The sequence below is a fragment of the Equus caballus genome, chromosome X, assembly GCF_041296265.1.
Source record: "Equus caballus isolate H_3958 breed thoroughbred chromosome X, TB-T2T, whole genome shotgun sequence".
In the NCBI taxonomy this organism is placed as follows: Eukaryota; Metazoa; Chordata; class Mammalia; order Perissodactyla; family Equidae; genus Equus; species Equus caballus.
This window is the reverse complement of record NC_091715.1, coordinates 64,882,548-64,909,801: the sequence shown is the minus strand read 5'-3', so window position 1 is coordinate 64,909,801 and position 27,254 is coordinate 64,882,548. Positions and strand designations below refer to the sequence as shown.

The window sequence follows — 27,254 nt, the reverse complement described above, 5'->3', positions numbered from 1 at the left end:
TGACCAATGCTGTAAGAATGAAAATTAAGTAAGTGTGTAAAGATGTGAAGGGAATATATAAAATTGACATTATTTACAGATGATGTGATTATCAAACTAGAAAAATCAGTAGCTTTAGACAGATTGACACTTGCCGTAGTAATTTACAAAAATAAATATTATTTTCAACATAAAAAACCATCTAATAAATGTGGTAAATAAAAATACAATTTAATCTAGCAAAAAAACTATAAAATATGCAAAAGTTGTTTTTAACAGGAATACATGAGACAATTTTACTGAGAAAAAGATTTAACTCTAGTAAGGGACATGGAAGAAAACCTAAATAAAATCTGAGTAAGTTTGAGACATTCTGTGTTCTCAAATGTATTTCTGAATCTCCAGATAGCTTCTCTGGAGAATTTTGCCAAACACTGAAAGACTTAATACCTATCCTTCTCAACATATTCCAAAAAATTGAAGAAAATGGAATGCTTCCTAACTCATTCTATGAGGCCAACATCACCCTGATCCTAAAGCCAGACAAGGACAACACAAAGAAGGAAAATTATAAGCCAATATTGCTGATGAACATAGATGCAAAAATCCTCAACAAAGTATTGGCAAACCGAATATGACAATACATTAAATGGATCATACGCCATGATCAAGTGGGATTTATACCAGCAATGCAGGGCTGGTTCAACATCCAGAAATCAATCAATGTGATACACCAAATTAACAAAATAAGAAAGAAAAATTACATGATCATCTCAACAGATTCAGAGAAAGCATTTGACAAGATCCAATTTCCATATATAATAAATACTCTCAATAAAATGGGTATAGAAGGAAGTACTTCAACATAATAAAGGTCAACACAATAAAGGACAAACCCACAGCCAATATCATACTCAATGTTGAAAAACTGAGAGCCATCTCTCTGAGAGCAGGAACAAGACAAGGATACCCACTCTCACTGCTCTCATTCATAGTACTGGAGGTTTTGGTTGGAGCAATTAGGCAAGAAAAGGAAATAAAAGATATTCAAATTGGCAAGGAAGAAGTGAAACTCTTGCTTTTTGCAGGTGACATGATTTTACATAGAGAAAAACCCTAAAGAATCCATAATCCATCAGAAAACTGTTAGAAATAATCAACAACTATAGCAAAGTTGCAGCATACAAAATCAACTTACAAAAATCAGTTGCATTCCTATACTCTAAAATCTAAGTAACAGAAAGAACTCAAGAATACGACCTCATTTACAATCGCAACAAAGAGAATAAAATATCTAGGAATAAGTTTAACCAAGGAGGTGAAAGACTGATACACTGAAATATAAGATATTATTGAAAGAAATCGATGATGACATAAAGAAATGGAAAGATATTCCATGCACATGGATTGGAATAATAAACATAGTTAAAATGTCCATATTCCCTAAAGCAATCTACAGATTCAATGCAATCTCAATCAGAATCCCAATGACATTCTTCATGGAAATAGAACAAAGAATCCTAAAATTGATATGGAACAACAAAAGACCCCAAATAGCGAAAGCAATCCTGAGAACAAAAAACAAAGCTGGAGGCATCACAATACCTGACTTGAAAGTATACTGCAAAGCTATAGTAATCAAAACAGCATGGTACTGCTACAAAAACAGGCACACAGATCAGTAGAACAGAATTGAGAATCCAGAAACAAAACCACACATGTATGGACAGCTAATGTTCGACAAAGCAGCCAAAAGCATATGGTGGAGAAAGGAAAGTCTCTTCAATAAATGGTGCTGGGAAAACCGGACAGCCACATGCAAAAGAATGAAAGTAGGCCATTCTCTTACGCCATTCACAAAAATAAACTCAAAATGGATCAAAGACTTGAAGGTAAGTCCTGAAGCCATAAAACTTCTAGAAGAAAATATAGACAGTACACTCTTTGACATCAGTCTTAGCATCTTTTCAAATTTCATGTCTACTCAGGCATGGGAGACAACAGAAAAAATAAACAAATGGGACTACATCAGAGGAAAGAGCTTCTGCAAGGCAAAGGAAACCATGAACAAAATGAAAAGACAACCCACCAACTGGGAAAAATTATTTGCAAATCATACATCTGACAAGGGATTAATTTCCAAAATATGTAAAGAACTCATACAACTCAACTACAAAACAGCCAACAACCCAATCAAAAAATAGGCAGAGGATATGAACAGACATTTTCCCAAAGATGATATACAGACGACCAGTAGGCACATCTCTGATCATTACAGAAATGGAAATCAAAACTACGCTAAGATATCATCTTACACCCATTAGAATGGCTATAATAACCAAGACAAAAAAATAACAAATGTTAGAGAGGTTGTGGAGAAAAAGGAACCCTCATACACTGCTGGTGAGAATGCATACTGGTTCAGCCGCTATGGAAAGCAGTGGAGATTTCTCAAAAAACTAAAAATAGAAATACCATATGACCCAGCCTTCCACTACTGGTTATCTATCCAAAGAAGTTGAAATCAACAATTCAAAGAGACTTGTGCACCCCTAAGTTCATTTCAGCATTATTCACAATAGCCAAGACATGGAAGCAACCTAAGTGCCCATTGACCAATGACTGGGTATAGAAGATTTGGTATATATATACAATGGAATACTACTCAGCCATAAAAAATGAGAAAATTGTCCCATTCACAACAACCTGGATGGACCTTGAGGGTACATGTTAAGTGAAATAAGCCAGATACAGAAAGACAAACATTGTATGATTTCACTCATATGTGGAAGATAAACAAACACATGGACAAAGAGAACTATTTAGTGGTTATCAGGGGGAAGGGGGTGAGGGGTGGGCAGAAAGGGTGAAGGGGTGCACCTATACTGACTAATAATAATGTAGAACTGAAATTTCACAATGTTGTAAACTATCATAACCTCAATAAAAAACAATTTTTCCAAAAAACTACCATTCATATTAGCAATAGAAACTATAAAATATGCAAAAGTTATTTTTAACAGGAATACATAAGACCGTTTTATTGAGAAAAAAATTTAACTCTTGTAAAGGACATGGAAGAAAACCTAAGTAAAATCCGAGTAAATGTGAGACATTTTGTGCTCTCAAATGTGTTTCTGTAATATTATAAAAGCATTAATTCTCCTCAAATTAATCTCTAAATTAAAATTTACTTGGGGTTTATCCTAATATTAATTTGGAAGTCTTAAAGTTCACAAATACCTAAGTCAACCTTATAAAGGAAGACTAAAGAAGGGAGAGTTTCCCTGCCAAAGAACACAACATAATACAAAGTCAGTGGAGTAAAAACACTCTGATATTGGCACTCAAACAGAAGACCAGTGGAACAGACTCAAGAGCTCAGTGACAAACCCATTTAGGAATTTAATTTGAAATAAACATAATATTGCAAATTACTTGGAATAGGAAAAATTGTTTGATAGATGATTTTGGGGAAACTGGATAACTATATAGAGAAATATAAAACTGGATTCCTTTGTAACAGCACAAACAGAGGTGGATTTCAAGTAGATTAAAGGCCTAGAAGTGAATGGTAAAACTTTCAAAGATTGGCTTATATCACTACCCATATGATCATCTAAGTGGAAGTTCAAGTTTTCCAGGGTTCTGAAGAAACCCTTAGGAATAAAGCCTTTTCAGGGCTTCTTGATTTCATTTTGTTTTAGGGCTCTGCACAGATCTTTCATTTTGCCGCTTTGTAAAGAGCTTTCAAAGATTAAAAAAATATTTCGTCCACCATTTTTTTTTAGTCCAGAGTCAGTGTATCTTATACACCATACTTCCAGAAATGGAAATCACTCCTTGTTTCTTCATCTTCAACATAGTGGGGGAATGCTTTCTGGTTGGAGAAGAGAGTGCTGAGTATATGTTCTAATTCTGTTTTCCTGGGGATTCCTGCCTTGGGGAATTTAAGAATTGCTGCTTGGGATTATTCAGTCATTATTATCATTTTGTTGCGGGAGATAGTGTTCACCATCCATAAGGCAGATTGGATGAATTTGCACAATATTTGAATTACACATATTTTAGGAAACTTTTAAATTGAGTGACAGAATGGTTGCTGTTGCCAGGGAAAATTTGAATAGTAGATTGCATTTCCAGACAAAAGAGATTCCACTCAACTCATTCTGAGGCTCTTTGCCAAAGAACAGCCTTTGGCTAGTCTACCAAATGGATCTGTGATGTGTCATAAAGTTAATGACTTTATTTCCAGGGCACGTTTTGTCAGTAGATAGTAAATTTTTGATGGGGACCCCTCTCTGACTAACTTTTGAGAAAGAAGAGATTTTTCCATAATATCGGAATTCTCATATTTGTTGGATCACATAGAATACTTATTTCCAAGTAACACAACACTAAAAGGCTGTGAAGAAGTAGACTAATAAAAAAGGGTAGGCTAAGGGCAAAGAAACCAAGTTGGGAACGTAAGCACCACATCCCCCTTACTCAGGTAAAGCACGTTACATGTTCAGATACATCATCTCCATTGAGTGCCACTTGTGGAAAGGAGTGGTGGGAAAACTGCAGATTAGATTTTTTAAAACTTACTTAAAGACAGGCATAAGGTATCATGACACTCAAAGAATAGCTGAAAATACTCATATTCTCAAATCCAGTATTCTTCTTTTCTTCATGAGTTTAGAGTTTGGTCTTGAGCCTAGGTTTCTCTTTCTAGCCCCTGATTACATGGGCCCAAACCCTACTCTAAAATCATTTGAATGCTCAGGATCACTTGCTATTTTACTTACAGGAAATTTGTTAACCTATCTGAGTCAAAGTGGAGGTGATAAAAACTTATCTCACTCTCAGAAAGGAAGGCCTCCAAAATGTTTAACCGTGGTTACCTCTATGCAGTGGGCTTCTAAGGAGGGCAAGACTTTCACATTTTATACCTTGTACGCTTCTGAATTGTTTGAAATTATTTTATTTCAAGAGTTTATTACTTTCATAATTTTTAAGTTTAAAAAATAAGGTAAGGAAAGATGATAAACAATTTTCACGTAAAAATAATTGGTCAAACATGGGAATAAAATTATTATCTATCAGGAAACCTAACTGAAACTATCCTAAGTAGGTTTTTAAAAATAAAAATAGTAAAGACCCGCAAGAACAGAATGAATAAAGAGAAACAATAACAACAAAATTTTGTAATCTGGAATGCAAGTGTATGAGTGGCATCTGATTTGTCAGACCCAGGAAAGCCAAAACTAACTTTGCAGTGGGGAAAGCCAAGAACAATCTTGATTATAGCGGAGAATCCTCAAGACTCAAGAAATGGCAGCAACAGAAACCTTTGGAAATGGGAGTAGAGGTAGGACCAAGAGAAAGAAAGACTTAAATATACCAATTTTCCTCAAAAATGGATCAGCCAGATGAAGCCCAAAGTTGACAATCTTCATGTAGGCAATTGGAGCTTTCATTTAACTTTCTAATCCCCCACTCTTCCATAGTCAAGAGAAATCCCACACAGTCAAGCTATTCCCTGAACATGAAAAACAGAGACTGAAACAAACAGATCAAAAGCAAGTAGCAGGAAAGAAAGGGAGAGAAACACTTAAAATATTTACCTCTTGTATATTTTCAGATAGATAAGAAGAGACTTTATCTGTGAAATAAACACAGGATGCTACTAAAAGAGAACAAAGAAGAACTCTTGGAAATTTAAAAAATGAGAGCAGAAATGACAAACTCAGTAGAAGGTTTGAAAGATAAAGTTAAGACAGTCTTTTAAAACCAGGTAAAAAAGACGAAGAAATGAAGGATTAGAGAGAAAATAGAAAAGTTAAAAGTCCAGTCAAGGAGGTTCAAATAAAAGGAATTCCATAAAGAAAAATAGTGGGGAAGAAGTTATATATGAAATGACTGAAAGGATTTTCCCAGAACTGAAAAGTCTGAATTTGAAGACTGAAAGCCTTCCAAGTATCCACCAAGATGGATCAAGATATACTTTTACCTAAGGACATCATCAGGAAATTTCAGAATCTCTGGAATCAAGACAAGATCTTATGAATCTATTCTGTGTTTAGCCAAACAATCAATCAAGTGGTAGGATAAGTAAGGAAACTTTTAGATATACAAGATCTCAAAAACTGACTTATATATAGTGCTTTTCAGGAAGCTACAGGTGAATGGACTTTATCATAACAAGAGAGCAAAGCAAGAAAAATGAATACAGGGAATATTGGGAAAAAGAATACCAACATAGAAGAGAGGCAAAGGGAATCCCCTAGGATGATGGTGGAAGGAGATCCCAAAATCACAACCGAGTGCTATGCATAGAAAGCAATAATTCCAGATTAGAACTACCAGAAGGTTCCAGGTTATGCTACTTTAAAATGAAATGGTATGAATGAACATTTGAGAAGAGATTTAGAGAAATGGAGGAGAGTTAGAGATTTAGTGCTAAGTGCATTGAAAATTAGCAACCAAACAAAGTGAAACAAAAAGCCAATTAGTAACTTTAGGGAATATAAAAAGTTGTACAGGAAAGTAATATTAATCATATTCTATTATATGTATCAGTTATAAATAGTATGTAGATAGTCATAATAATCTAAATACTGAATATGAATTAAATCAAAATTACAATAAAAGTGTATTGGGAGTATGAGGACATATGTTTGGGTAGGAGGGCAAAGGTGATGGTGTTGGTAATGGGACAAGGAGGGAAAAGAGAGCTAAATCCTCATCTTCTTTATTCCAAAGTTAATAGATAATGCACAAAACTTGAAAATTAGTAATAGCAATATAAATATTCATTTGAGTTATTAGTAATATGAAAGTAAATACTAGAATAATTATATTAAGGAGATGAAAGTGGTTGCTTCTGGGGAAGCGGAAATTGGAGAAAGGGGGCTTAGGATTGCTGCTTGTCTTAAGCTAGTACATGGAACTAGATGATTATTTGAATAAGGAAAAATTTTAATAAAAAGTCTTAACCTTGCATGTTTCTTATGTGATCATTTGGGCATTTGAATGTAATGCTGCAATCAAGTTCGCAGGCTCTATTTCCTCTCTTCAGTCTCTGGTTCTGTACATATTTCTATTAAATAAGAAAATTTTTTAAAGTTAAACCTAGCATTCAGAGTTGATCTCAGTATTTCGATTAAATAATATATATTGAAGAGCCTCACATCCAGCTTGACAAATGTGTGCTCTCAACAAATAGGAGTTCCTTTTCTTCTTCATCTGTCCAACAACCGACTTTTTTTTTAAGATTGGCCCTGTGCTAACATCCGTTGCCAATCTTTTTTATTTTTCTTCTCCCCAAAGCCCCCCCAGTAAATAGTTGTATATTCTAGTTGTAGGTCCTTCTAGTTCTGCTTTGTGGGATGCTGCCTCAGCATGGCTTGATGAGCAGTGCTAGGTCTGCACCCAGGATCTGAACCACTGAAACCCTGGGCTGCTGAACTGGAGTGCCTGAACTTAATCACTCGGCCATGGGGTGGGCCCCAACAAATGTCTTAATGTAGCATTTTTACCAGAGGATGGAAAATGGCTCTTGATTAGAGCCTCTGTTGCATTTGGCTCTTGCAGTCAAATTGACCCTGAAATGAAAGGTGTTCTTTTTAACCTATGTTGGAGTGGCTCAGAAGTAGTAGGCTGATGTCACTGGTGGTTGACTTTAGTGGAATTAAATGTAAGTGGACTCCACAAGAAATAGAAAATCTGAATAGACCTATAACAAATAAAGCCATTGACTTAGTAATCAGAAAACTGTATGGAAAGAAAAGCCCAGGACAAGCTGGTCCCACTGATGAATTCTACCCAATGTTTAAAGAATTAACACTTATATTTCACATACTTTTCCAAAAATTGAAGAGGAGAAAATACCTCCCAACTCATTCCATGAGTAAGGTATTACCCTGATAGCAAAACCAAAGACATAACAAGAAATCAAAACTACAGACAGATATCCTTCATGAATATAGATGTAAAAATCCTCAGCAAAATATAGCAAACCAAATCCAACAATATATAAAAAGAATCATATACCATAACCAAGTGAGACTTATCCCTGGAATGCATGGTTGGTTTAATATCTAAAAAATCAATCAATGCATCACACTATATTAATATATTAAAGGACAAAAGTACACAAATATCTCAGACACAAAGAAAGCATTTGACAAAATCAACACATTTTCACGATAAAAATATTCTGTAAACCAGGAAGAGAAGGGGACTTCTTCAACCTGATAAATGGCAGATACAGAAAACCCACAGCCCCACAGCCAACATCATATTTAATAGTGAAAGGCTAAAATATTTCCCTCTAAGATCAAGGACAAGACAAGGATGTCCACTCTTGCCACTTCTATTCAGCATTTTGCTAGAGGATCCAGTCAGGATAATTAGCCAGGGTTGGAACAGAAGCAGTAAAACTATCTCTAATTGCAGATGACTTCATCTTGTATATAGAAAATCCTAAGGAATGCACACATACATGCACACACACACTGTTAGAACTAATAAAGAAGTGCAACAGGGTTGCAAGATACAAGATCAATATACAAAAATAAGTTATATTTCTATACATTCAGAAAATTAAGAAAACAATCCCATTTACAGTAGCATCTAAAAGATTAAAGTACTTAGGCATAAATGTAACAAAATAAGTGTGAGAGTTGTACACTGAAAAGTATAAAACATCATTGTAAGAAATTAAGGAAGACTTAAATAAAATATGGAAGGCCTAAATAAATAGAAAGACATCCCATGTTCATGAATTGGAAGACTTAATATTAAGATGTTAGTACTCACAAAATTGATCTGCAGATTCAATGCAATCTCCAGCAAAATCACCGCTGACCATTTTGCACAAATTGATAAGATGACCCTAAAATCCACATAGAAAGGACCAGGATAGAAAAAGTCCTACAGTTTTTTGGCTGGCCCCATGGCCTAGTGGTTAAGTTCAGCATGCTCCACTTTTGTGGCCTGTGTTTGGTTCCCAGGCAGAGGCCTAGCCCACTTGTTGGCAGCCATGCTGTGGCAGCAACTCACATACAAAATAGGGGAAGATTGGCACAGATGTTAGCTTGGGGCGAATCTTCCTCAGCAAAAAAAAAAAAAAAAAAAAGACAATTTTTAATTTCAAAACTTACTACAAAACTATTGTAATCAAGGCAGTGTGGTGGGACATATAGATCAATTGAATAGAACTGAGTCCAAAAGTAAACTTACACATTTATGGTTAATTGATATTTTACAGGGATGCTAAGACAATTCAATGGTGAAATAGTCTTTTGAACAAAAGATGCTGGGATTACTAGATACCCTCAAGCAAAAGAATGAAGTTGGAGTCACACATTTCATCATGATCAAAAAGTAAAACCCAAAAATCTAAAACTCTTAGAAGACAATATAGGTGTAAATCTTAATGACCTTAAATCAGGCAACAGTTTCTGAGATATGACACCAAAAACACAAGCAACCAAAGCAAAACTAGTTGAATTAGACTTTACAAAATTAAATATGTTTGGGCTGCAAAGGACACTACCAAGAAATTGCAAAGACAACCCAGAGAATGGGAGAAAAATACTTGCACTTGTAGTATTCAGAGTATATAATGAATTCTTGTAACTCAAAAATATAAAGGTAAAAAAAATTCAATTTGAAAAAAGGCAAAATAAGTCAATAAACATTTCTCCAAAGAATATATATACAAAGGTGTTTTTAATAAACACATGAAAAGACATTTAACATCATTAGTCATTAGGGAAAGGCAAATCAAACCACAGTGAATGCAACCTCGTGCCTACTGGTTTGGTTATATTCAAAAAGACAGAGAAGAGTTGGTGAAGATGCGGAGAAATTGGAATTCACATTCATTGCTGTTGGTAATGTAAAATGATACTCTCACTTTAGAAAACAGTTTGGTGGTTCCTCAAAAAGTTAAACATAGAGTTACCATATGACTCAGCAATTCTACTCCTATGTGTATGCCCAAAAGAATTGAAAACATGACCGCAGAAAATCTTGTACATGAATGTTCATAGCGGCATTATTCATAACAGCCCAAAAAATGGAAATAATCCAAATGTCCATCAACTGATGAATTCATGAAGAAACTATGGTATAGCCATACAATCAAATATTATTTAGCCATAAAAATGAATGGAGTACCGCATGGTACCACATGCTGAACCTTGAAAACATGCTAAATGTAAGAAGACAGTTACAAAAGGCCACATCTTGTATGATTTCAATTAGATGAAATGTCTAGAATAGATAAATCTATAGAGACATAAAGTGAATTGTGGTTTCGTTAGGGAGGGGGAATGGGGAATGATTGCTAATAGGTATAGAGTTTGTTTTTGAGGTGATGGAAATATTCTGGAATTAGCAGTAATGGTTGTACAACTTTATGAATATACTAAAAACCAATGAATTGTACACTTTAAAAGGATGAATTTTATGATATGTATTTTCTATCTCATAGTTTTCCATTTAAAAAATGGAAGTGGAGGAAAAAGTGACCCACAGAACTTGACATATTTCTAGAGAAGTTGTTTTCTGGCTCCCATGCTTTCTTCAGCCAATTGCTGCTTTAAATAGATTCAGCAGCTGGAGGAACAGTTTGCCCTAGCTATCTTTTGTGTGAAAATCTCTATCTCCTATGTTTTGGTATCTGAGTTGGAGTAGGGCTATAGACCTACTTGAGTTTTATTCACAAGGCTCCCTGATTATTTATAAGCCTCTGGTAAAAAGCATTTTCCTTACAGGTCAGAGTCACTCAGCTCTGTAATTCCTTCCATGATCATCTGGCTCTATTTGACTGTGTGGAATAAATCAGATAGACCTGTATGTTATGTGATCTTGGACATGTTAGTTCACCTTTTTTGAACCTTAATTTCCTTTACAATATCTACTTCTCAGGGTTGTAAAGACTAAATGAGATTATGAATTTTAGGTACCTAACAGTCTGCCTGGCCTGATGTAGGCCTCAGTTAATGTTAGCTTCCTCTCTACTCCTTTCCCTCTGGTAAAAAGCACACTCCTTACAGGTCAGAGGTCACTCGGCTCTGTCTTGGCTTCTAGCCAAGCAACAGATTGCCTCTAGAAGTGAACCATGGTTAGGTATCTTTTTCTTTTTGTCTGTGTGTCCCTTGCTGTGCCTCTTCTAGTACCTGGCACACCGTGGGTGCTCAGTGAGTTTGGGTTTTCTATAAGACAACGCAAGTCTTTTACATGAATTTCCCAGCATAATGCTGAGAGGATTGCAGAGTGTCAGCATTAGTCTGTGACAAAGGAGCATTGTTAGTGCTCCTTTGGAGGCTGTGTGATTTCTAGTGTGCTGAGAGGCAGAGAGTTTAATTAAATTTCATACTTGGGGCTAGCCTTGTGGCTGAGCAGTTAAGTTCTCACCCTCCGCTTTGGCAGCCCGGGATTTCGTCAGTTCGGATCCTGGGCACTGATGTGGCACTGCTCATTAGGCCATGCTGAGGCTGCGTCCCACATGCCACAACTAGAAGGACCCACAACTATATATACAACTATGTACTGGAGAGATTTAGGGAGAAAAAGCAGAAAAGAAGAGAGAAGATTGGCAACAGTTGTTAGCTCAGGTGCCAATTTTAAAAAAAATTCATACTTGAGGAGAGGGACGGCTGAGTCTTCCATCCCCCATAAAGCTTTTCAACTCGTGCTTTTCAGCTAAATCTTCCAGGATTTCTTCCTCATCTTTAAATATGCAGTAATGAAATGCTTAAACAATAGCAAAGAACTCATCGTTCACAGAGGCAGTCTCAAGTTCCTATTGCCTTGGAAATGTTTTGCTTACTATTAGGCTATCTAAATGCATTGTAGATTAACCTTTTAAAGGCATGTATTTAGTTCACTACTGTGTTTCTTATTATTCCTCCTTTTTTTTAAAAAAATTGAATGAATTGTTAATGCATATGAATAATATTGGGGAGAAGGAAAAGTAGCAGCGTACACAGGACCATTGTAAGTGTCATTCATTGAGCAGCAGCTCCCAGAGCCTTAAGTTCTACCAGTAGGAACTGCCCTTTCTGTAGGTAGAATGGTTCAGGGTTATATTTGAGGAAGCGGAAACTGCTGAGACCAATGTAAAAGCAAATTCTCCCTTGCTTTTTTTTATTCCCAGGAGCTAGAGAGATTGGCCACATGAAACCTGATACTGCATCATTCATTCTCAGTTCTGAGCAGACCTAATTAAAACTAGACATCTTAGTCTGTGCCTTCTCTCCCATGTCTAGGAGCGGAAAAAGAAATTTGAAAAGGATGGCGAGAGGTTTTATTCCTTGCTGGATCGGCACCTACATCTGTCTTCCAAAAAGAAAGAATCTCAGTTACAAGAGGTATGTTCAAAAAGCCTGTCCCCACCTTCCATTGCCAGCTATGTCTTGGTAGCAGTGGCAACATCCTGCTGCAAGGCTTTCCTCATACCCTGCCCCAGCAGGGAACCAGGTATGATAGTAGCGCTTGCAGGTAGAACCATGGCCTGGGACTCAGGAGCCCTGAGTTCTCAAGCTAGCTCCTTCACTCACTCAAGGTGTGATTTTCAATAAGATATTTCTTTTTGGCCTCAGTTCCCCTGTCTTTTGAAGGAGGAGTGGTATTCATTGATCTCCAGAGTCCCTTTCAGGTCTAAGTTTCTGGTTCCAGATTCCACACAAGGATAGGGTTAAAATACTGTTGTGAGGATAAATTTAAACTAGTGCTGTATTTGATAGATCAGGAACAGATCTCCTACTTTTTTCCCCTGAGTTATTCCAACGTTGGCTTTTTTTTGGCCCTGCACTGGGACTACAGCTTACATGGAAGTTGCAGTGACTTCAGATCAAATAAGCCACTCTTTGTTGTCTGCCTACCACATGCCAGGCACTATGCTAGGTGCAACAGGGCTACAAAGACAGTAAGACATGCTTCTTTCCCTCCTGCAGTTTACAGTTGGGATGCTAAAATAAGAATATGCATAACTTTTATACGAGTAGAACTTTTTACATACTGTAATGTGTATGTGTTGGTGGTATCCTCGTAGGTGTGGGAAAGGGTTTGGAGAATAAAAAAACTTACATTTGGATGTGGAGAAGTGCCTTTGTGGAAGAATGTTGCCCTTCTGATTTGAGGTGGTCTCTCAACAATAGGTAAAGTTTTTGACAGATGGAAGTGGAGAAGCGGACCTTTCCAAGAATGAAAAGCATAGAGTATGTTTCGGAAATTATTTGGCCAGAATTTACAAGATAGGATCAGGCAAGTTGAGGCCATATTATGAAGTAATAGACTCAGGAATTTGTATTGAATTTTAGGAGAATCATTGAAGGCCTTTTGTTGTGCAAGCAATATGAGTAGAATTCTATTTTAGGAACCTTAAACTGGCTGAGGCTATAGGATGAATTGGATCAGGGAGAGACTGGAAGCAGGAAAGCCAGTTTAGGAAAGTATTGCAATGATCTAGAGGAGAGACCCTAAGTCAGAAGAGTGACATCGGGGAAGGGAAGGAAGAAAGTAACTGATTAAGAATTTTTTTAATGTAAGAATGAATCTATATGTTGGATAAAAGATCCAGTAAAAGATAGAGAAATTGACGATTCAAGTATGAAAAGAGATACTTGATTGAATAAGGTCATAGACATGAGCCGAAAATGTTCTTAGAAATCATCTTGTCCAAGGTCACACAGATTTTGGCAAAGCTGAATCTCATCTCCTGACACCTGATTTAGTGAGTATCCATTGCATCGCATGAGGTGCTTGAAGGTGATGAGTGGTGGATGGAGTTAGTATGGAAAAGTTGAAGGACTGCTTCTCTTCCAGAAACTGAAATGAAGTACTAGTCTAGGGTACTCTGCCATTTTCATTTAGCACACTTTTGTTTTCTTCCTTTTCCATCTATTTTGTGCCAGGGTTCCTATGCAGAAAAGAGTTAACATAAGAGGCCTGAGACTATTATGCTTAGAAGGGTCTCTGTACAGGATTACTCTATGCTGGTGTCTGGGAATTTGGCTGGTAAACAGTTCCCTACACTGATGTAAAAGTTTCCCTAAATGGTAAGAGTGACTCACTGTGCCTAGAATGCCTGTACAAACAATGTGGTTTATGCTAAATACGTTGTTTTCTTCTGGGAGTCTGGAATTTTTGTACATGCTCAGCAGAGGGTACCTATGTACAGCCCCGAGTAAATACCTAGGACACTCAGTCTCTAATGAGCTTCCCTGGTAGACAACATTTCACATGTGTCGTCATAACTTGTTGCTGGAGTAATTAAGTGTGTCCTGTGTGACTACACTAAGAGAGAACTCTAGGAAGCTTGAACCTAGTTTCCTCTGGACTTCACCCCATGTATCTTTTCCCTTTAATGATTTTGCTTTGTATACTTTTACTGAAATAAATCTTAGACATGAGTATGACTATATGCTGACTCCCGTGAGTCCTCCTAGATAATTACCAAACCTGGGGCTTTGGAACCTCAGACACAGTCCAAAATTTACTCTTTTGGAGGTTTTTGCAATGAAAGCTTCTAGAGTATCCTAGCAGTTTGGTACCATGTGTAGATGTCCCTGGTGATTTTCCTAATGAGCAAGGATGTAGCCTTTGTACTTGTTCAATCAAAAATGAGCAGTAGGACCTTGGGTGAGTCATATTTTTTTAACATTAAGAGACTTTATTTTTGGAGTAGTTTTAGGTTTACAGAAAAATTAAATGGTAAATACAGAGTTCCCATATATACCTAATCCCCTGCATATGGTTTCCTCTATTATTAGCATTTGCATTAGCAAGGTACATTTGATACAGTTGATGAGCCAATGTGTTGTACATTCTATGGATTTTGACAAATGTATAGTGACATGGATCGAGTATTATGCTGTCATACAGAATAGTTTCACTATCCTGAATAATCCCTGGGCACCACCTATTCATCCCTCCTCTTCCACACCATCCAAAACGCTGACAACCACCTATCTTTCTCTTTGTTTTTGTTTTTTTTAAAATATTTTTTATTGATATCATAATAGTTTATAACATTGTGAAATTTCACTTGTACATTATGATTTGTCAGTCCCCATATAAATGCACCCCTTCACCCCTTGTGCCTACCCCCAACTCCCTTCCCTGTGGTAACTACCAAACTGTTCTCTTTGTCCGTGTGTTTATCTTTCACATATGAGTGAAATCATATGGTGTTTATCTTTCTCTGTCTGGCTTATTTAGCTTAATATCATACCCTCAAGGTCCATGCATGTTGTTGCAAATGGCATGATTGGTCTTTTTTATGACTGAGTACTATTCCATTGTGTGTATGTATGTATGTGTATATATACATATATATATATATATATATAGTGTGTGTGTGTGTATATATTGTGTGTATACACACATTGTGTGTGTGTGTGTGTATATATATATATATATATACACACCACATCTTCTTGATCCAATCATCAGTCGATGGGCACTTGGATTGCTTCCATGTCTTGGCTATTGCAAATAATGCTGCAATGAACATGGGGGTGCATAAGTTTCTTTGAATTGTTGATTTCAAGTTCTTTGGATAAATATACCCAGTAGTGGGATAGCTGGGCCATATGGTATTTTTATTTTTAATATTTTGAGAAATCTCCATACTGCTTTCTATAGTGGCTGCACCAGTTTGCATTCCTACCAGCAGTGTAGGAGTGTTCCCTTTTCTCCTCAACCTCTCCAACATGTTGTTTTTTGTCTTGGTGATTATAGCCATTCTAATGGATGTAAGGTGATTTCTCATTGTAGTTTTGATTTGCAGTTCCCTGATGATTAGTGATGTTGAACATCTTTTCATGTGCCTATTAGCCATCTTTATCTCTTCTTTGGCAAAATGTCTGTTCATATCCTCTGCCCATTTTTTGATCTAGTTGTTTTTTTATTATTCAGTTGTGTGAGTTCTTCACGAATTATGGAAGTTAACCCCTTGTCAGATATATGATTTGCAAATATTTTCTCCCAGTTGGTAGGTTGTCTTTTCGTTTTGATCCTGGTTTCCTTTCCTTGCAGAAGCTCGTTAGTCTGATGAAGTCCTACTTGTTTATTTTTCCTTTTGTTTCCCTTGTCCGAGTGGACATGGTATTCGAAAAGATCCTTTTATGATCAATGTCAAAGAGTGAACTGCCTATATTTTCTTGGAGAAGTTTTATGGTTTCAGGTCTCACCTTCAAGTGTTTGATCCATTTTGAGCTTATTTTTGTGTATGGCAAAAGATAATGGTCTACTTTTATTCTTTTGCATGTGGCTGTCCAGTTTTCCCAACACCATTTATTGAGGAGACTTTCCTTTCTCCCTTGAATGTTCTTAACACCTTTGTCGAAGATTAACTGTCTGTAGATGTGTGGTTTTATTTTTGGGCTTTCAATTCTGCTCCATTGATCTGTGTGCCTGTTCTTGTACCAGTACCATGCTGTTTTGATTACTATAGCTTTCCAGTATATTTTGAAGTCAGGGATTGTGATGCTTCCAGCCTTGTTCTTTTTTCTGAGGATTGCTTTCACGATTCAGGGTCTTTTGTTGTCCCATGTGAATTTTAGGATTCTTTGTTCAATTTCTGTGAAGAATGTCATTGAGATTCTGCTTGGGATTGCATTGAATCTGTAGATTACTGTAGGTGGTATGGACATTTTAACCATGTTTATTCTTCCAATCCATGTGCATGCAATATCTTTCAATTTCTTTATGTCATTATCAGCTTCTTTCAATAATGTCTTTTAGTTTTCATTATATGGATCTTTCACCTCCTTGGTTAAATTTATTCCTAGATATTTTATTCTTTTTGCTGCGATTTTAAATGGGATTGTATTCTTGAGTTCTCTTTCTGTAAGTTTCTTATTAGAGTACAGAAATACACCTGAGTTTTGCAAGTTGATTTTGTACCCTGCAACTTTTTTCTTGTTGATATCTAGGTTCATAGCATTATGGTTGGAAAAGATGCTTGATATGATTTCAATCTTCTTAAATTGTTTGAGGCTTGCCTTGTTTCCCAACATATGTTCTATCCTTGGAAATGTCCCATGGCCACTTGAGAAGAATGTTTATTCTGCTGTGTTTGGATGGAGTGTTGTATATATCTATATCTATATCTATATCTATATCTATATCTATATCAAGTCCATCTGGTCTAGTTTTTTATTTAATTCCACTATTTCCTTGTTGACATTCTGTCTGGATGATCTATCCATTGATGTAAGTGAGGTGTTGAGGTCCCCTACTATTATTGTGTTGTTTTAAATATCTTCTTGTAGCTTTGTTAATATTTTCTTTGTGTACTTTGGTGCTCCTGTGTTGGTGCATAAATATTTATGTCTTATGTCTTCTTGGTGGAGTATCCCTTTCACCATTATATACTGCCCCTCTTTGTCTCTCTTTACCTTTTTTATCTTGAAGTCTACATTGTCTGCTATAAGTTTGGCAACATCTTCTTTGTTTTGTTTGCCATTAGCTTGGAGTATCGTTTTCCGTTCCTTCGATGTGAGCCTCTGTTTGTCTTTGGAGCACAGTGGTGTTTCCTGAAGGCAGCATATTGTTGGGTATGTTTTTCACTCCATCCCACTGCTCTGTCTTTTCATTGGAGAATTCAATCCATTTACATTTAGAGTGATTATTGAAATGTGGGGGCTTAATGCTGCCATTTTATCATTCATTTTCCAGTTCTTCTGCATTTCCTTTGTTTCTCGTCCCATGTATTTTGTACTACCAGTTTGTTTAGGTAGTTTTCTATGATGATTTTCTTAGTTTTCTCCTCATTTATCATTTGTGTCTCTGTTCTAATTATTTGTTTAGTGGTTACCATTAGGTTTGTATAAAAATTCTCATAGATGAGGTAGTCAATTTTCTGATAGCCTCTTACTTCCTTAGACTAAGCTCATTTCATCCCTTCCCTCTTCCCCTTCTAAGTTATTATTGTCACTTCTTATTCCATCTTGGGTTGTGAGTTTGTGGTTAAAATGATGAGATCATATTTACTTTTGGTGTTTTCCTTCCCTTTATCTTTAATGTTATAATTAAGTGTTTGCTGACCTGTTCTGACAGAGTGCTGCAATTTTCTGATTTTGCCTAACCATTTATCTCCTTGCTCAGGGCTTTGTAAGCCCTTTCTCTTTTTTTTTAGGTACAAGGCTTTTCTTGAGAATTTCCTGTAGGCAGGGACTTGTGGCCATGAACTCCCTTAGCTTTTGTTTATCTGGGAAAGTTTTTGTTTCTCCATCGTATCTGGAGGATATTTTCGCTGGGTAGAGTATTCTTGGCTGCAAGTTTTTGTCTTTCAGAATTTTGTATATATCATTCCACTCTCTCCAAGCCTATAAGGTTTCTGCTAAGGAATCTGCTGAATGCGTGATAGGGGTTCCTGTATAAGTTGTTTCTTCTGCCTTGCTGCCCTTGGTATTTTTTGTTTGTCATTGACTTTTGCTAGCTTTACTAATATATGCCTTGGAGAAGGTCTTTTTACATTGATATAGTTAGGAGATCTAATGCCTTCTTTCACTTGTATTTCCAGCCTTTTCCCCAGGTTTGGGAAGTTCTCAGCTAGTATTTATTTGAACAAGTTTTCTGCTCCATTCTCCTTCTCTTCTCCCTCTGGAATACCTTTAATCCTTACATTGCATTTCCTAATTGAGTTGAATATTTCTCAGAGAATTTCTTCATTTCTTTTTAGTCTTAGTTCTCTCTCCTCAAAACTACTGGTTCATTTCTCTCTAATATCTGCTCTATTGTTTAGGGAGTTCAGATTTTTCTTTATCTCATATATTTCGTTTTTCATCTTCAACATTTCTGACTGGTTCTTCTTTATAGTTTCGATCTGTTTTATGAAGAAGTTCCTGATTTCATTGAACTATCTGTATTTTCTTGTAACTTGTTGAGTTTTTTATGATAGCTCTTTTGAATTCTCTGTCATTTAGATTATGAATTTCTGTGCCTTCAGGATTGATTTCTGGCTAATGGTCATTTTCCTTCTGGTCTGGAGATTTAATATATTTTTTCATACTTCTTTACGGTGTGGATTTGTGCCTCTGCATAGTGATAGTATCTGGTCGCCGTTTCCATCTGATGCCACTGGGTGAGGGTCAAGAGCTGTGTATTCTGAGCCTGCCACAATCCATGGCTTCCTTGTTCCATCAGCTGGCTGCTTTTCTATCTGTGTGGCTCTCTGGCTGACTGGCTGAACTGGAGTGCGGGCTGGAGGGAGGGTTTCTTTCTTTTGCCTGCATGATCCCAGGGCTGTTCTCCCTCGACCCTTGCTGTCTGCTCTCCTGGGGTGCTAGCTTGATGAAGACACCCCCATGATAGCTTAGTCACCTCTGTGTGGTGCTTTCCCATGGGCTGGGAGGGAACTCAGAGAGCGATGGTGTTCCCACAGAGGGCCACCCCTCACTTCTTTCCTCTCAGAGCCACATGTAGTCCCTGGGTCACTGCCATTCAGGAGAAAGAGAAGATTCCCGTACCTCCTTCTACTTCCCCCGGGGGCTTCAGCACCTCCACCATCAGATATATGGCTGCATGTGTCTCAGATGTCTTTTGTGTTGCGTGAATGTCCTCTATTGGTCTGTGAATGTCCTTTCCTGTGTATTTTAGAGGGGAGAGTACAAGGGAAGAGTTCACTCCACCAAGAAGCTGATGTCATTCCTCCCACTCATCTTTTTATGGTCTCCATATTTTTGCCTTTTCCAAAATGTCATGTAATTGGAATTACACAGAATATAACCTTTTCAGATGGGCTTCTTTCACTTAGCAATATGCATTTAAGGTTCCTCTGTCTTGATAGGTCACTTTTTTTTAGCACTGAATAATATTCCATTGTGTGAATTTATCACAGTCTGTTTATCCATTCACCTATTGAAAGACATATTGGCTTCCTCTAAATTTTGTCAATTATTAATAAAGCTGCTATAAACATTTGTGTGTAGATTTTTGTATACATATCTTTTCAAATCATTTTGGTAAATACCAAACAGCACAATTGCTGGATTGCATGGTAAGAATATATTTAGTTTTGTTAGAAACTGCCAAATTATCTTTCAAAGTGGCTGTACTGTTTTTTATTCCTACCATGAATGAATGAGAATTCCTGTTGCTCCACATCCTTGTCAGCATTTGGTGTTGTCCATGTTTTGGATGTTAGCCATTCTAATGGTTGAGTAGTGATGTCTCATTACCGTTGTAATTTGCATTCCCGTAATGACATATGATGTTGAAAATTTTCTCGTGTCTTTATTATTTACCATCTCTAGATCTTCTTTCGTGAGGTGTCTGTTCAAATCTTTTACTCATTTATTAATTGCATTGTTTGTTTTCTTATTGTTACACTTTAACAACTGTTCGTATATTTTCTATACCAGTCCTTTATCAGATAGATGTTTTACAAAAATTTTCTCCCTGTCTGTGGCTTTTCATTCTCTTAACAGAGTTATTCACAGAGCAGAAGTTTTTAATTTTAATGAAATCTAACTTATCAATTTTTTCTTTCATGTATCATACTTTTGATGTTATATCTGAAAAAGTCATTGCTAAGTCCAAGGTCACCTATATTTTTTCTTATGATATCTTCTAGGAGTTTTATAGTTTTGAGTCTAACATTAGGTTTGTGATCCATTTTGAGTTAATTATTGTGTAAAACCTAAGTAGGTCTGTTTCTGTTTTCTTTTGTATGAAGATGTACAGTTGTTCCAGCACCATTCATTGGAAAGTCTACCTTTGCTCCATTGTATTGCCTTTGCTCCTTTGTCAAAGATCAATTGGCAATATTTATGTGGATCTATTTCAGGCTCTCTATTCTGTTCCATTGATCTATTTGTCTATTCTTTCACCAATACCAAATTGTTTTGATTACTATAGCTTTATTGTAATTCTGAAATCAGATAATGTCAATACTTCAATTTGTTCTTCTTTCCCAATATTGTCTTGGCGATTCTGTATTTTTTTTGGCTCTCCGTACAAACTTTAGAATCACTTTGTTGATATCCAGAAAATAGCTTGCTGGGATTTCGAATTAGGTTGCATTAAATCTGTAGATCAAGTTGTGAAGAAATGACATCTTGATAATATTAAGTCTTCCTATCCATATACATGGGCTATCTCTCCATTTATTTACATCTTTGATTTATTTCATTAGAGTTTTATAGTTTTTGTCATATAGATCTAGTACATATTTTGTTTGATTTATACCTGTTGGATCTAAGAGGAGTTGTTGATTTTCAACCTGTTCAGCTTTTTTCTTGTATGAGGATGGGCATGATAACTTCCAAGCTATTACCTTGTTGGACCAGAAACCTGAAGTCTTGCATCAGTCACTTTTTATCTCTTGGTTTCATGTTCCCTATCTGTAAAATAAAGGGATAAGATCAATACTTGATGGCTAATTCTCATCTACCTCTAGCATTCCGTTGAGTCCATAAGCATTGACATATATGAATGACTATTCCAATTTGTGTCATTTGTTACCCTTCAACTACAGGCAGATCTCCAGGTGGACAAGGAGAGGCACAATTTCTTCGAGTCCTCCCTTGATTATGTTTATCAAATCCAGGAAGTTCAGGAGTCCAAGAAGTTCAATATTGTGGAGCCAGTAAGTTCTATCTACTGATGAATGGTCTAAAAATATTTACCAGATACCAGGTAAATGTGGAGAACTTTGATCATAAAATTGGAATCTCAAAGAATGTGAAGAATAATCAATGCTTAATGATGAGTGTCAAGAAAGTAGACACACTGGCTTGTGTTGTTCTTGTTCTTTCACTAATATTCTCTCTCTTCCTCACTCTTCCCCCCTCTCTCCTTCTTCCCACATTTTCTCTCTCTACCTATGATGTTTTACCTTTTTCTTTTCTTCCTCTCTCCTTCCTTCCCTCCTTCAATTTCTTCGTCAACCTTCCTGTTACCTTGTTCTCCTCCCTTCCTTCCTGTCTTGTTTTGATAAAGCCTCTGAAAGTACCCATCATATGCCAGGCACTGCTAGGAACTCATGTCCTTTGCACTTAATGACTTCTCATTCTATTATTTTTACTTCTATCTTCTTTAATTTTTTTCTACTTAAATCTCCTTAATTTATTATAAAAGATGATGTGCTTTGATATGACAATTATTATGAATTTTAAAAACTTTCCTGTTTACTATAAAAACTATGTGCTTTTATTGCAGAGAAGCTAGAAAAAATTATAGGAAAAACAAAATAAAAACAACAAATCCCCCATACGAAGATAATCACTGTTAATATTGTGGCATTTTTCCTTCCAAATTCTCTGTGTATCTATTATATTTCTGTTTCTATCTATGTGTGCATGTATAGTTATAGATGTGGGTGTGTATACACATGTATATATATTGCACATGAGCATGTATATCTGTGCTCACATTTGTATATATCTGTATATGTACAAACAAGTATTTATTCATTTATCCAATAAACACTTATTAAGCTTCTGTTATGTGCCAGGTGCTGTGCTAAACACTGGGTATCCTATAATGAACAAGACAGACTGTCTTTATGAAGACTACACTCTTGTCGGGTAGACAGACGGGAAAGAAGGATACACTTAAAAAAAAACTGTAAGCTGTGATAAGGGCTGAAACAAAGAACAAGAATAGGCAGCTACTTTAGATCAAGTGGCCAAGGAGGACTTCTGGAAGTGTCATTTAAGATAAAGACTAAAGAAAGAGAAGATGAGGCTATGTGAATAATGGGGAAAGAACATTCTATGCACAGAAAAACATATGCACACTGTCCTTACGTTAGGAAAGAATGATGTGCTCAAGGCATGAAAAGATTAGTGCCTTTAGATAGCGCTGAGCGAAAAGGAGAGTGGCAGGAAATAATGTCTGATAGGAAGGTATGGGTCCTGTAGGCATGATACAGGGTTTGGATTTTAGTCTAAGTGCAGTGGAAAACCACTGATGGGTGTTAAATAGGATATGAAATGAGCTGATTCTGTTGTGTGGAGAATGGCTTGGAAGAAGCCAACAGTAGAAGGGAGGAAGCCAGTTAGGAGTCTACTGCAATGCTCTAGGCAAGAGAAGATGTTGGTTTGGGTTAGGATGGTAGTAGTGGAAACAGAAAAGAATGGCTAGATTAGAGATCTATTTTGGAAGCAAAACTGACAGGAATTACTGATGGATTGGATTGAGATGTGAGTGAAAGAGAAATCAGGGATGATTCTTTACTTTCTGGCTTGATTGACTGAGTGGGTGGTGGTGTCATATCCTGAGATGGGAAAGCTTGGGAGAGAAACAGGAAGATTGTGTATATGACTGTATATATATATACAGTGTATATATATATGTGTATATATATGTACACACATATACACAGTGTGTTTAGTACATACACGTGTATATGTACATAGTTTTTATTGTTTATATATTCATATATATATAGTTTCTGTATATATATACATGTGTGTAAAAGTATATGGTGTGTGTGTGCAATTTATATGTGTTCGCCTATTTACTTTCTAAAAAGAATGGAGCAATTTTGACTACTTCCTATTACACTTTACTATTGCCAACGTTGAGCATCATTTTTAAAATGCTTGTATTTGATAGATGAAAATCATATATCTTTTCTTTTTATTTGCGTGTATCTGACTTTTTATGGGGTTGAACATTTTGAACATTAAAAAGTATATTTTATTGATCATTTGTATGTCTTCTTCTGCAACCCCTCTGAAACATTTCTACTCTGAAAATGGGTTCACACTCCTTGGATCTTTTAGCATTATGATAGTCTTCATTAAGGTACAGAATCTTACTTCATTCATTTATCCATTTACTTATCTAGTCATTCAACAAATGTTTATCGTACCTACTATGTGCCAGTCCTGAGGATATAGAGAGAAAAGTTACAGTCTATTCCCATGTTGTCCAAATTATAAATCTTCTTATATGCTATCCGAAAAAGATCCAAATGAATAAATTTGTTAGTAATTCTTACTTTCTGAAACTGAGTTCAATGTAAATGTTTAACCTAATGAGAGAATAGTTATGTGTAGACCTGTTTGTGTTTGCATGACTGCTTTTAACACTATACTGGTGATAAAAAAATTTTTACACATTTTCCATAGGTCTTGGCCTTTCTTCATAGCCTCTTCATTTCCAACAGCTTGACTGTAGAGCTCACACAGGATTTCCTCCCATACAAACAGCAGCTCCAGCTCAGTTTGCAGAATGTGAGTTTGCATGTGGGTTTTTTTTTTACCTGTCTCTGCATTCTAATTGGATTTCAGCCCTAATGACCTTGATCTTAGAATTCTAGATTATTGCATCCCAGCCAATTTGTCAGGATGCACTGATATGTATCACAAATATTTTAGTGTACTTGACTATTCTTGCTCTTCCGGTGTCAGCTCTTCCCTGTCATTGAGGCTGAATGTTGTTCAAACCCACTCTTCCACCCAGTGACACCTCTATCTAGCTAATATTTATTAAGTGCTGCTAATTTGCTCCATCTCTCCAAGATCAGAACCAAGCTATGGGCTTGTTTAAGCACAGGTCTTATGCTACTTCCCTCCTGGTCACTCAAGACACTCTAATTGTGGGTTTTATTATCATGAATGCCATTTTTCCCCCCATTCCTTTTCTTACTACTTATTACTAGAGTTAAATAAATTATTCTTAAATGTTTTCTCCACCTTCTTTCCCATGCTATTTCTTATAGATGGGCATAGGTGCAGCTTTCCCATCCTTGTCACATATATTCTTTTTCTCATTCATTTATTTAACCCACATTTAATGAGTGCTTATGGATATAATGAACATATATACTCTGTGCCAGGGATTTTAAAAGGCACTGAACATGCCATTATAAGGCCTGTTAGTTTTTTATGTCTTCAAGGAATATACAGTCCCTTGGAGGAGACAGACATAAATCCTAATTCCTTATGATAAGTGCTACAATAGAGTTAAGACCAAAAATTTTAAAGAAACATGGAGAGTGGTACAATTGACTGCCTGGTATAGTCAGAGAAGCCACTACTGAGGTAGTGACTTTGGACTAGTTCTTTCATTGCATGAAATTTATAGATGTATTTCTAGGTGAAAAAGGTTGATAAATTGCAGTGGAAATAAACCACTTGGTTGTTTGGGAGGATCCTGACTTATAGTTGCTATTATTGTTTTTCTTTCTGGGCACTCTCCTTCTTTCTGGGTACTCTTTCACCAGAATGTGAGACCTCTATCTTCTGCTGATTTACAAAATATTTCTATAACCAGGTTAATCACTTGACTCTCCAAATATAACTTGACAAGTATGAATTTAACAACAAGCCTTTGCATATATATATATATATGGCGAACTCATTTATAGGATAATCAATAGAGTGGGCCCAATTGGATTGGGCAACCCAGATCACCTTTTTCACTGACATCATGTGACAATCTTGAGACTGAACATTAAGGACCTATCTCTAGTGATTTTCATAGCACATTTCAAACTGTGTTTGCCATTGTGTTTTAGTTGTGTATTTTTAAATATATTACTTCTTACCATTAGCTTTTGTCATTCATGAGTTTGAAAAATAAGTTTTCTGTTGACCTATCTTCTAGGGGAGCACCCTCTCATATATTTTATCCTAATGGCCAGAATTTGATTCAGAGTCAAGTAGGCAGCACCTTTACTCGACGCAGAAGTTAGAAGTTGCTGTGATAATGTTATCTTTGGAAGCTTCTTTACAGTCTCCCCTTTTGTAAAGAAAGTGTCAGTCTGTTGCTCAGAATTCCAAGAGCTCTTATTTATTGGACCCTTATGTGATTCCCACTGCGAAAAAAAGTCTCCCAGATGTAGTTTTATGGGTACATTGCTATTTATGTTTCTTTTTTCCTTTATCCTTCAGTACTGTTAAACTCCATAGAATTGTTTCCTAGTCACTATGCCATTCAACATTTGTTTATTGCTATGTTATAGTGCATGATGAAAGCCGAGAAAACTCTGCACTGGGTCTCTGACCAATAAATGCTTATTCATGATGATGATGATGGTGATAATGATTATGGTGATAATGTCTTGACAGACAAGAAATCATTTCTCCAGTACCCGGGAAGAGATGGAAGAACTTAAGAAAAGAATGAAAGAAGCTCCCCAGACGTGCAAACTTCCAGGACAGCCTACCATTGAAGGCTATCTCTATACGCAAGAGAAATGTGTGTGGGAATACAGAGATATCCACTGGGTTTCAATTGGCTGGCACCTACTGCCACTTGGCCTCACCAAACTCCAGGCACCCATAATGTTCACAGACCCCTGACATCTACACCTCTTTGGAGAGCAGCCTTGGAATAGTGAAAATAAAGAGCAAGGAGAAATTGGAGGGAGATGTTAAGGATTTGTCCTACAAATACTCTGGATGATAAGACCTAAGGTTTTCTCTGATATTCAGAATGGGGATTGTTAACCATTTAATCCTTCCGATGACTCTTTGGGGCAAAAAGGGACGTAGAGGAAAGGATGAAGAAAAATAATATTTATTATAATATTTATTACACCTACTATGTACCAGGCATGGTGCTAAGTGCTTTAAATTCACTATCTCATTTAATCATTGAAACTACCTTATCATACCCATTTTACACATGAGGCTACTGAGGCTTAGAGAGATCAGTAGTTGAAAATCACGCAACTGTCAAGTAGTACACCTAAGAGTAAACTCAGGTCTGTGAAATGCCAAAACCTATGCTCTTACCACTATACCCTATACCTTCCACTGCCTTAGCATTGCATGGTTGCTCTTAAAGCACTAAAAGACCATCATGATTTCAGTGGGCAACACAGTTGTCCATTGCTAGCCAAGGAAACTGGGTTAACTTATCCATTCAGTGAATATTTCAGAGGATTTATGCTTTCCTACTTCCTAAATAACATTATGCAAACACGTATGTGCTATTCTATTTTCCTTATGAACTATGACCCAATGCCCCAAAAGCCTGTGATTTCAGTGCCTGCCCAGAATTATTCTACCTGGGGAGTAGGCAAAGAGGCTGCCCAGAGGTTACCAAGAGCAAAAACCACTGTAATCCACAAAGCATGGCATTTTAGCACTATATTATCATGCTTTTCCTCCCTTAGAGCAATTACATTTTCATGGTTCTTCCACTTGTCAGATTCATCTCTTCAACTCTGCATTGCAGGATTTCTCAGTGTCAGCACTATCGACATTTCATGCTGCGTAATTCTTTGTTTTGGGGGGCTGTCCTGTGCATTATAGGGTGTTTAGCAGCATCAGTGGCTTCTCCCTACTTTATTCTAATAGCACTCCCCA

At 36.5% G+C, this 27,254-nt stretch overlaps 1 protein-coding gene across 2 annotated transcripts in view; it reads left to right on the top strand.

Annotated features, from left to right (window-relative positions):
- Nucleotides 1-27,254, top strand: part of OPHN1 (oligophrenin 1) — a 503,637-nt gene that overhangs the window by 278,750 nt on the left and 197,633 nt on the right. For both annotated transcript variants that reach the window (XM_005614235.4, XM_014728949.3), the window contains exons 6-9: nucleotides 12,246-12,347; nucleotides 21,464-21,574; nucleotides 24,066-24,170; nucleotides 26,010-26,139. In XM_005614235.4, coding sequence (XP_005614292.1) covers nucleotides 12,246-12,347; nucleotides 21,464-21,574; nucleotides 24,066-24,170; nucleotides 26,010-26,139 — 448 coding nt within the window. The remainder of the gene's footprint in view (nucleotides 1-12,245; nucleotides 12,348-21,463; nucleotides 21,575-24,065; nucleotides 24,171-26,009; nucleotides 26,140-27,254) is intronic.